At 42.5% G+C, this 11,984-nt stretch overlaps 1 protein-coding gene across 1 annotated transcript; it reads left to right on the top strand.

Annotated features, from left to right (window-relative positions):
• The first annotated feature begins 5,735 nt into the window (after positions 1-5,735).
• Positions 5,736-11,984, top strand: LOC119731322 (synaptotagmin-1-like). Its single transcript, XM_038204473.1, has 6 exons — positions 5,736-5,936; positions 7,032-7,981; positions 9,103-9,330; positions 10,541-10,676; positions 11,137-11,276; positions 11,789-11,984. The coding sequence occupies exons 2-6, from the start codon at positions 7,046-7,048 to the stop codon at positions 11,960-11,962; spliced, it is 1,614 nt and encodes a 537-aa protein (XP_038060401.1). The 5' UTR covers positions 5,736-5,936; positions 7,032-7,045; the 3' UTR covers positions 11,963-11,984.

Raw genomic sequence — 11,984 nt, forward strand, 5'->3', positions numbered from 1 at the left:
CAGGTGCAGGCCAGCTAGACTGGTTCCCTTACCTTACAATTTTCCGGCATCTATAAATTGATCCATTTCATCTTTATTGGAGTCAGGGAACCAGACTACTTGAACATTAATGTTTTTCTCGGTTTTTCCAGTATTTTTTTAACACAAAACCTCAAACAAGTCAGTGTAACAATATTCGATCTATTATACTAACCCCTCAAATAGTTCATTTCTGAAAATTACAGCAAAAGCCAATGATGTACATTCCCTTTAATAATATATAAATGGAAACTTTTTCAAGACTATTCTTCGTAAGAATATAGGCCTAAATCAGTCCAAAACTTCCAATTCTGGAATATTTATTTTTTTTTTTTAAAGAACTCAATGAAAAAGATTAATACTCCGATAATCAAATACATATTAAAATTGCAAGGACTTTTTTCAAGACTTTTCGTCATTCCAAGATGATAAAATACACACACTTTTTGTGCTGATAAATAAACGAATTCCCCCCCCCCCATTTTTTAAGCGAATGCTTGGGTTGTAATTATATTTATATTAACTCATGTTCCAACATTCATTTACTTTTTCCCTTAACATTTCCTTATTTTTCTCTTTCATAGAAATTGGTTCATAGAAATTGGTTCGACACAAATTTCGAAGTGAAAAAAAAAATGAGAAAAGAGGGATTCAATTACTCTAATAAAATAAACACTTTTATCCCACGCAAGAGTCTTCGAAGTTGAAAGAAATATTGCTGAATTTGACTTTTTCCCTGAAAAAGTTTAATGTGATTCAAAGTTATCCAGAACTTAAATCAAAACACGTTTTATGATTCAAGTCATAAATTCAGATATTGTAAATAAGTTTTAAGATTTACAATACAAAAACTTACACTGAAACTCATGGAAGAGAGCATAAATATCTCATAGTACGTTTTTATTTCTGTACCGTGACAAATTGTAACACACACTTTTCACTGTTTTGTAATAATTGGCCTGAATTCGATAGAATTTCTTTTCAGGGCGGAATCAGTACGAGGTGTTTTGTTTTTTTGGGGGGGGGGCAACAATTTCAAGTGTCTATAGTTGCAGGCCAGTAAATCGGTCCAAAATTGCCTACGCCGGCCAAATCACGATTTGCATGCCCTCGAATTTGAGCATATTGTGGGCCATGAACTTGAGGGTTTGTAAAAAAATACGGGTGGAAGCCCTGCACAGGACTGTGAGCTTTCAGCTTGCAATGGAGTGAAGGCATCGTTGGCGATGGGCTTCAGGACCGTAGAGCGAGCCAGGCGAGGACGTGCGAAGAAAAATCGGGCCGGCGACATCGGCCGGTCGTAAGAAGCTTGTTCACATTATTTTTGAGGAAACAAATCCGTAAAAACAAATTACCGTTTCATTTTCTAAAGACGTGATAATGTTGAAATAGTAGTGACGAAGTTGAAAATCTGTAGCTGTCCAAAAACAAATAGTAGAAGTCAGGCGCGGGTCCAAAGGGGGACGAAACACCCCCCCCCCCCCCCCCCACCGGTCAGACACACACGAAAAATAAATAATGTTTAATCAAATATAATAATGACACGGTCCGCCTGTCCTCAATAAATCCTGCAAAAAATCCTGGATCCGCCCCTGAACGCACCCGATAGCTCAAAAAAGCCTGCATAATAATAGTGTTCACTGTTGCGTAACTCTAAGTACATTTAGCACAAGATGTTTAATTTCCCGTCGTCAAATACCAACGGTACCTTAGCTTAATCGGTAAGCTCTGCGGCTGGTACTGTCCGTGAGTTCCAGGTTGGCGTCTTCGTACAGGTTCAGGGCATGTGGTCCACTCGGAGGACCAGGGCTTAGGGTGCCGCCCTGTTCCTCCCTTAGCTCTTTGCTTTTACATGGCGCCTGGCCCTCCGGGGTAACATGGATGGACAGGGAAGGAAGTGTGTATTGGCCGGGACCCCCGAGATCCCAGAAGAGAACTAAGGGGTTGGCTGGGGCATTGTTATGGCTCAGACCGATCCCTGAAAGCTTGGCTAGCACATAACTTTTTGATTTTTTTTTAATCCTCTATTTTTTTTTTAACTTTGCTTTAGTTGGATATTTACATTTGCCCGGCAGGTCTCCGGTAGTATTTAAAAAGGAATCAAAGGTATACGTCGTGAATCTATGAATATTAAATAATTGATTATTATCAAAATTAAGTTTCGTTCGATCAATATGACTACGGTAACCGTTCATTTTACGTCAATTGGTAAATTTTGTAGAAGTTAAAAAGAATCCAAAAAAAATCGCGCAAAATTTTGGCCTCAGAATTTTTTTTTTTTTTTTAATGCTTGACATCGACATGAGCTGATTTTTTTTGTTCAATTAATTAATTTGGATTTTCGAATTAAGAGCGGGATGCTCGGATCCTTATTCGTTTTGAATAGTGTGCGCAATTTCAGAACTGGAGCGCGCAATTTAAAACCAACTTTTCAAACTGTGTAAAGGCCTGCAAACTAGCTGGATATTTTTGGTTCTACTTTCCCGATATCTTTGGCGCCTATTTTACCCAATAGCGCACCCAGGATTTAGCTTGGGGGGGGGGGGGGGGGGGGTTCTCACAATTTTGGGGTTTTTTTTTTCCAAACAAATTGGGTGTTTTTTTGGTGGGAGGAGGGAATATTTTGACGTTGGTGGCGCCACTTACACCCCTATTATAATACTCGAAAATATGCCACATACATATCGGTCAATTCGTGGACCAAAAAAATGAACTCCCTCCAAAAAAAATATTACAAATTAACAACCTCTACGAGTGGGAGGGGTCAACCCCCCCCCCCCCCCCTTGGGTGCGCCACTAATTTCATCCACCTCTGGCCAGTGGCACAGCGGTAGAGGGGTGTTTGCAGAGGGGGGTCAGACAAGTCGACCGTTGAGACAACTCGACTCGGGACAAGTCGCCCGTTGAGACAACTCGACCGTTGAGACAACTCGACCGTATGTGCGATAAATGGAAAGACAAGTCGACCGTTGAGACAAGTCGCCTCGCATGTTTTTGGGCCTAGTTTTGGGGATAGTACCGGGGATTTTGACGGCGGCTGATCGCCGTTTGGGAGTTATGACACGTAACAGAGCAGAGCCGATATAGCGCAGCGTGATTGTCCGTGCACATCGTTCGTTTTTGCCGGGCCTGTGCGCGCATCTCCGGTCAACCGCGTGGCCGTACCGTGCACGTGCCGTGCACGTTAGCTGTCTCAACGGTCGAGTTGTCCCGAGTCGAGTTGTCTCAACGGTCGACTTGTCTCAACGGTCGACTTGTCCCGAGTCGAGTTGTCTCAACGGTCGACTTGTCTGACATTCTTGCAGAGTGGCAAATTGCAAACTGCTAGCTACAGATTTCAGGGGTGATCATCATTCGGATGGAAATTTCTCCTAAAATTAACAAGTTCACCCCCGAAAATTGAAAAGAAAATGAAAGATGATGAAATAAGCATTAATTTGATGTGTGTTTTGAACACCTTGGAAAGTTGTGAGTATTTTTCCTGAATTTCTGAAGACAGGGCATCATATTGTCTGCAACCTATTGTGTGCTAACAGAAAACTAGGCATTTACGCGTTTCCGTATGGACGACACACAGCAAAAGAACTGTACAGTTAGAGCGTGGTTTCCACTATGGACGTAAATCGGCCTTCAGAGGACTTTAGTGACGGTGAAGTTGTTCACACAGCAATGGATGCATTCCACACACAGAATCAGGCAAAATGGAGTTCCCTTTCGGGAACTAAAAACAGGCCGAGAGAGGCTGTCCGAGTCGTGCTTACAGTGTTTTCTTAATGGCAAAGTGTCTGTCCCCTGTTTCGGAGACAACGGGGTGGAGAATCTTGCTTATGGACATTTTTCTGTGAATGTGATCGTGTACGAATGAATGTACATTTCGCAAGCTATACGTCGTGCAAAAACCCGGTTCGGCAGGTTGTGTTAATTCCATAGTGTGTGCAGACTGTCGGACCGGATCAAAAATGCCCATTTATGCGTTTCTACATTGCGCAAAGCCACACACTAGCACTGTACATTTTCTATGGGATTGGGGGAAACGAACATTGTGTATATAACCAGCCTTATGGGGACAATTTGTAACATCAAATCCCATACGCAGTACGTGGATTGTGTGCCGGATAAAAATGCTCATTTAGGCGTTTCCATAGGGCCTTTTTCTTCACACGCTGGACTTGTACGCTACATGTACACATGTATATGGAGACGTGCATAATAGGGAACAAAATATTCGTCTCCTCGCAGCAATTTCTATAGGTGAATACGTCTCCACAAGATTATCAGGAAATAGATATATGGATTTACTCAAAAACTAGGAATTTCCAAGGTGTGTTGATTTGTCACAAATTGAAGTATTTTATGTAAGGCGGATATTAAGTCCTAATTTCAGCCCAGGAAATAAATTCTGGTTAAAAAAGAGCAGTTTGGAACCAGATTTTCAAACTCTAATAGTTTAGTGCACGCGAGAACAACTTGACTCCACAACGGTGCAAATTCCAGTATGTGTGTATGGGGACAATTTGTGACGACCAAACTAGATATAGCCTGAAAGTACGCCATTTCGTCTTTGAGCTTCCGGACCCCTCCGTGACACGGGGTTGCCCTTTCTGTTGCTTTAATTTTTGACAGAATGATTTCTAACCCGTTAATCATCTCAAGAAACATTCATGTTGGAATTGTATCTTGACAAAAAAATGACGAGAAATCATTTGTAGATGGGTAAAAACGAATTTTACTTGCGACCTTTCACATCCGGATTTTTGTACCTACTAGGTCGCTTGTTCAGTCACATTTGTTTCACATCGCGTACTTCGCCGAGAACGAAAATAATAACGACGCGAAAACTTTACCTGCCTACATCCGATGGATTTTAGATTTAGTCGGGCTTGTTTGAATACAGTTCTTATCAACGGTCATTTTAGGTTTGTTTGTAAATCATAATGAGTCCCTCAAGTTTATTCACAAACATTGTTGGTCCTAAAAGACATTCTACTCTCCTATTTAAGTTTCAGTTTTCACCCAATGACGTAATGACCGCCACAAAATTATGGCATAATTGTTCATCTTTGTACGAGTGCTCCGAGTTGCAATAGTCCACATGTAAAGTTAAGATTTTCGGAAGTGAGAGGTCAATTTTTTGAACGATAATTCCTTTATGCGATCTATTATTCAGTTTCCCTAATGCCAGTAACAAATTTCACACAGGCCTTTTCCGAGGGTGATTTTCTTAAGAAATCAATGTACCAAAAATAATTGGGGAAAAAAAACCTCCGACTTTTACAGGCCAATTTTCTATTCTAGGGGTCCGGAAGCGAGCCGTACACCAGGGGTCAACTTTCAGGCTCTATATTATGCAAGCAAAACAAAACAAAACTGTCTTGACCTCGAAATTTTGACCATTCAGCGGGTGCCTTCTATCGGGTATTCTGTAGCCCGTTGTTGTATTACAAAAACATGGCATCCAGATTGACCAATCCACAGCTTAGTCCAGATTTCTGATCGAAATGACGTGACAATCTCTTAAGTCGACTCCGATTGGCTGGCATGCGGGGTCGCATAAAATTTGCAATGCTCACATAATTATATCAGAGGGTTCCGATCCGTTGAACAACGGACGATATAATATTCAAACATGACGGAAGGTTTCCCGTATTCCTCGCAACACTCTGCGTTCCATCCGCACCTGGGTTCCTTGTTATGTAAATGTTTGCCGCGCTTTTCAAATCCACTGAAGCAGGGCGTGTACACGGACGTCGCCATGTTCCAGTGGGTTTTTTCCCCTATGTGTTATCAACCGACTGCAGTTATGCTACGTCATGTACAGTCTTCGGGCTTGTTTCAAGTTCTATGTCCTCCGTGAAATGATAGCTGACAGTGAAAAACGAAGCTGAATTTTCTTAGCTGACATACCGGTACACTGAGTGGTGAGTTTCTCTTTTCCAGTTTACCATAACTGCACTATATATCGTTGTGATAGTAGCTTATAATAGGTCTACGTGCATTGTGTTGGGACTGTTCAATGGTTAGCCACGGAAGAAGTCTCTCAACTACTGGACGTCCTCCATGTTGTGTGAGCCACACAGCGATGCATGCTAAATTTCCAGAAAAGTTTTTTGATTCCCTGAATTTGAGAAGGTATCCTTTCCCTCACGTGGTATTTTACTATGGACACTACTCGTGAAAGAGCCTGAAAAAACCATGGAAAGAACAGTTGCAACCTGACGCTACTATACTTCAGCGGTTGTGTACAACGTCTATGGAGAGTCAAGAAACATTTTAAGTATTCCCTAACAAAATTGGAAATGTTTCTCAATCCCAGATTCATGTTTTATCATCATTTTTACGATGAATAACCTTCATTGAGATGATATATGAAAAAAGCAGCGTCAGGTTGCAACATTCTTTCCAAAATCAAATTTCGTACGTTTTGAGGTTTAGTTTTCCTTTATTTATGAGGGATATTTGGAGGAAGTTTGAAATACATGTAACATCAATATGTGGCTCACAAAACATTTATGAGGCTGGTAATATGGATATGGGGATTGAATGTTAAAAAAATACCCATGTAAAAAAATCATTGTACAGAAGTGATACAATGTGAAGGTTGGCTACTCAAATACACATAATTCATAAAACAAGATAATTAAGGCAGGCCTAGTAAAACTGGTCCCAGAGTGCACACAATTCTACTCAATTGATCCAGAATGGCTATTCACTGGAAGTCTTTTTATGCATCTGGTCTACATAGTGTGCCAGATTTAGCCAATTCATTGGTGTTATGGGGGTAATCGTATACGAAAGCACTGCCCGGCTCACAAGTGACAATCAGTGAGTCGATTTCAATTCAATCAACATGTATTTCCATAATGCCAGAAAACTTTTAATAAACAATGTAACAAAGTGAAGTTGTGAGTCAGTCGGTGGGGTAGGGACAAAGAGGACTCTTGGCTGGCCCTCTGGGACCAGCACATGAACAGTTTGTCTAAGGCCTTGCTACAATTCTTTCCTTTGTTTTCTAGGTCCCTGAAACGTGATGCACAATTTCTCAATTGTCCCGCTTTTGAAACCAGAGCCAGTCACTCCGACCATAATCGTAGAAGCTCATGCATCCCTCCCGCGCCCAATACCTCTAGTCCTGGGAATCTTAGTTGGTGCCCAAATTATCATCATCCTGTCAGTCTTGCTGTACGTCCTGGGGTGCAGCAGAAACCCCGACAAAGCCTCGTACGATGAGATAGGCCGATCACCGCTATCGCGCCGCTTCTGGAAGAAACTCCGGGCAAGACTGAGACGCCAGGACGGAGAAAGCTTCATCAGGAAGACGTCCAAGTACAGAGTCCAGGATTCCAAGTTCTTGGAGAATTGGCGAGAGAAGAAGCGAGACATCATCGTCCCGCAGCACGTCCAGAGCTTCTCCGGTCCCATCGAGTTCACCATCCCGACCAAGACCGAGGCCCTAGTCCGGCCAAAGGCTTCCGAGAGGATGAAGCAGTTCCCGCTGCCTCCCGTAAAGAAACCCAGCAAGGATCCGTGGATGTCTCCCAAGAGACGGAACCCCTTCCTGACCAGTTCCATGCGAACCCGGAGCCTGCAGACCGAGGATCAGAAGTCTCAGCTCGCCGGGGTGGAAACCCGAATGTCCCGGTCGCACTCCGTCCCAATCGACCTGGGGCAGGCGGTGGCAGCTCTGGCAGCCAAGACCGACCAAACATCAGCCTACAAGACCGCCATTGGACAAATCGAGCCGGACCTGTACCGCATAGACGAACAACACGAGCTGTACACACCGTCAAAATTCGGGCTCGGTAAACTGTCCTTTTCGCTCTTCTACGACTGGCGCGAAAGCCAGCTGACGCTGTACGTCATCCAGGCCGTACAGCTACCGGCACGCACGGAGCGCGCAACGGCCGATAGCTATGTCGCAGTGTCCTTATTACCAGACGAAGAAAAGCGATCGGCAACTTCAAAGGTAAGTTTTTAGAAGCTACCATAACCCTGCTACATGCAACAGAAAGCAACAAAGTTGTTGCATACTGTTGCATTTAGCAGCCACTCATCAGTGTCCCCGTGCTCTGTTGCATCTTGTTGCATTTAGCAGGGTAACTGCTCATAGTGCCAAGGCAATATATACAAGAGTATCCACTGTTGCAGTGTGTTGCATTTAGCAGGGTAACTGCTAATTGGTGCCAAAGTTGGTGTGCACTGGGTTCACTGCACAATGCAACAGAATCCACTGCTGCAGTTTTTTGCATTTATCAGGGTAAATGCTTGGTGCCAAGGTTGGTGTGCACCGGGTTCATTGCACAATGCAACAGAATGCACTGTTGCAGTTTGTTGCATTTAGCATGGGTTCTCTTGGATATTGTTGCATTTATAGCAGAGTACCTGAAGAAACCCGATGGGGGTTAGGGATTTTAAACTACTCGTTTTTTTTTCATTTATAAGTCGATGAGACGATGTCCACCCCGGCCCTGAATCTTCCTTAACGGCTTCTTGTCAAAGTTAAACCGACACCTATCATTCATTCATTCATTTTGAAGAATCTTAAACTTGAACAGACAAATTGACTGGAGCTGGGTTTGAACCTGCGACTTCCGGTTTGCCGTTCCGGTGCTTTACCAACTGAGCTATCCGACCTAGTTCGCGGTTCTCCAATTTATCAATGTCTTTGTTCAAGAGGCGCTATAGAAACCATAAACGCTGTATCCTCTCTTAGTAATGCCCGCTTGCCATTTCCCAGGTTGGCAGCATTGCTGATGTTTCAATAGTATCGTGTTTTTGGACGTGATCCCTGGCTTAATATGCATAAGCATATACGGGGTTTTATGGCTTCCGAATAGTGCCCCTTGAACAAAGACATTGACAAATTGAGACACCGCCAACATAGGGTTGGATAGCTCAGTTGGTAGAACATCGGAACTGCAATCCAGAGGTCGCATGTTCAAACCCCGCCGAAGAAAATTTCTTCGTTCGACTTTCAAATAACTGTAATGTACCGACTCAGTTTCCCTTTTTGTGGTTTATTTGATAATTTGAAGAAGACAAACTAAATGCTACAATGTTCAATTTACTTTTGATTTATTTCTTAAGATCCAGCGGCGAACTCTCAACCCCATCTACCGGCAGAACTTCATCTTCCGCCTGCCGGAGGAAGAGTTCACCGACACGGTCGTCAAATTGACGGTGGTTGGTTTGGACGGTTACTCCCACCCGGTCCATATCGGCCAGGTCGTGTACCCACTGCGCACGCACGACTTTGGCTCCTCCTCCAGTGACGTCAGCCAACCGATTTGGCGCGATATTGAAAAGTTAGATTCGGTGAGCATGACGCATGCGTCATTTTGACATAATATGTTCAACTAGATGAGAGAAAGTTACTTCATTTCCGTTTTTCCTTCTGCTAGTTTGTTGTGCCTCCTAGCCTTGTGTTTGGATTATACCCGTAAAAGATTACCAAAAGACTTCATTTAATAATATCATATAAATGCAACAATAAAAAAACAAAATGTACTTTCAAATTCCATGAAAAACAAAACAAGAAACAAAACCACAGATGTTTTGGAATGTTGAAAAAAAGAAGACAATAGGATCATTTGCTTTTCATGCATTTTGTTAGAGTTCAATAACACCACTCAAAATTCAAAGAAGAATGTTCAAAACCTAACCTGTTGAAGTTTCAGCTCAGTGGATATTACAGTTTCGAGACAACAGTGAAAAACTATGCACGACCTTTTGATCACGAAACATGCACGATTTCACCAACATCTTTCTTTATTTCCCAAAATCAGTCAATTCACCTACATTTCTCGATTTCTTCTAAATGACAGCAAGCCAGACGGAATAATTTCACGGGGTGTTTAGTACCCGTACGATCTTTAAAGGGAATATACAACATTTGCAAACATCGAAAAATAATACTACCAAGTTTTAACGAAATACCTTACTAGGATGTTGGTAAATGACAGTCTAAAGCATCCTGTAAAATTATGGCACCTGGTGTCGAGTCATTTCCAAGAAAATCGTATTTTTGTATACATTTCCAACGGTGGTCGGCCGACCACCGTTGGAAAAACCTAACTATTTTTCAACTACTGCTCCAAATTTACAATTTTTTTCAGTCCAAATTTTGTTTGCCATTGGTTACATGTTCATGAACGGGTGCAGGCCAGCTAGACTGGTTCCCTTACCTTACAATTATCTGACATCTATAAATAGATCCATTTATCTTTAGTGGGGTCAGGGAACCACACTACTTAAACAGTTTTGTTTTTCTTGGTTTTTCAAGCATTTTCGAACACAAAACTTCAAACATGTCAGTTAAACAATATTTGATATATTTTACTAACCCCTCAAATAGTTCATTTCTGAAAATTACAGCAAAAGCCAATAATGTACATTTCCTTCAATACAAGCAAGCTTTTTGATAGTAATAGGTAGGTTACTTTTGCAAATGATCCTACACGCCTTCAAACTTTGACAAAGGGTCACGCAAACTTCAAACTAATTCCCACAATCTGCCATTCCACAGCCAGAGGAACCCCAACAAGGTGACATCCTGGTCTCTCTGACCTACTTACCCAATGCTGAACGAGTCACCGTGGCCATACTCAAGGCTCGCAATTTACGCCTACCGGAATCGGAAGAGCCAGATACCAAGAAGCTAGGTACGAAAACACCTTTTTCAAATTTGGATCCTTCCAAGTTCCAGGTTGTATCATTAACATTCATGGGTGTAACAATAGTAAGACAATTCCAGCGTCATAGACACTATAAATCAGACATGAAAAGTTTGTTGTACTTTTAAGAGTTCATTGAATAAATCTTAAAATATATTTTTCAAATCCTATATATCTATAATCTATAGTAATGGTCAAGGAGATATACAGCCTAGGAGTTTCAGATCATTTCTGTGATTGATTAATTAGTTATCGTGGTTGATTGGCTCTGTCACGGAAATAAACATTTCTTCCCTAACGCTTGGAATTGCATGCCAAGTTGGAATTTCTGCATTGCACGTGTTAAAAAAACTATTAGAATAGTTTACAGAAGACAGTTTGAAATGTCAGATTGTTTATATACCTCCTAAGTTTGAAATTACCAAACGACCATTTCCCCCACATGCAGTAATGGACACCTTTGTCAAGGTGACGGTGGTGAAAGCGGACAAGGTGGTGAAAAACAAGCAGACCTCCGTGGTGAGACGCAACGACAATCCCACTTTCAACGAGGCCTTCACCATCGACATGAGCTGTGAGAACGAACAGGTATGACTCATCAAGGCAGTTTGTACCATTTGGAATTCCAACAAAATCTCTCTCCGCAATCCAACTCTGATTAAGTAATTGCTTTAAGGAAAACAGCTTACCAGCGAAAAAAAAACACCATGCAAAGCACACCACTCGTGACTGTTCCAAACTAACAGCATCATTTCTGCAGAGGCATGAACATGAGCCCAGATCATTTACATGCTGCAAAATGTCTCCCCCTTCTCAGAAATGGACCGATCCATTAAGCCCCGCCCGATGGTGTTTTTGACCAATCACAGTCGCGACTAATGTCCGACGCGCGTGCAAAAAAGTCCGTGCTTGAAGTGACTAGTGTGGTGTGGCCACTATGATTTATTATATGTCTATGGAGAGGTCTATTTCATGGGCGGGACTAAATGTATGGGTGTATTTCATGGGCGGGACTTAATATTTAATCGGTGTATTTCAAGACAGTTTTCAACTTGAAGTTTCCACCAGCTTTCTGACCGTCTTTCATTACCATTTTACAGGTGTGTATCGTGTTCGCCGTGTGTTTGCGAGTGAATCCCTTCGCAGGCCACAAGACTCTTGGGCGATGCCTGGTCGGGCCGAACGAGAAGGCGACGGGTGACGGGGCGGCGCACTGGAGGGACATGATGGCGACTCCACGGACCGCCGTGGCGGCATGGCACCCGCTGAAATAAAATGCACCGATCCAGTAAGCCC

The sequence above is a fragment of the Patiria miniata genome, unplaced genomic scaffold (genome assembly GCF_015706575.1).
Source record: "Patiria miniata isolate m_02_andy unplaced genomic scaffold, ASM1570657v1 HiC_scaffold_23, whole genome shotgun sequence".
In the NCBI taxonomy this organism is placed as follows: domain Eukaryota; kingdom Metazoa; phylum Echinodermata; class Asteroidea; order Valvatida; family Asterinidae; genus Patiria; species Patiria miniata.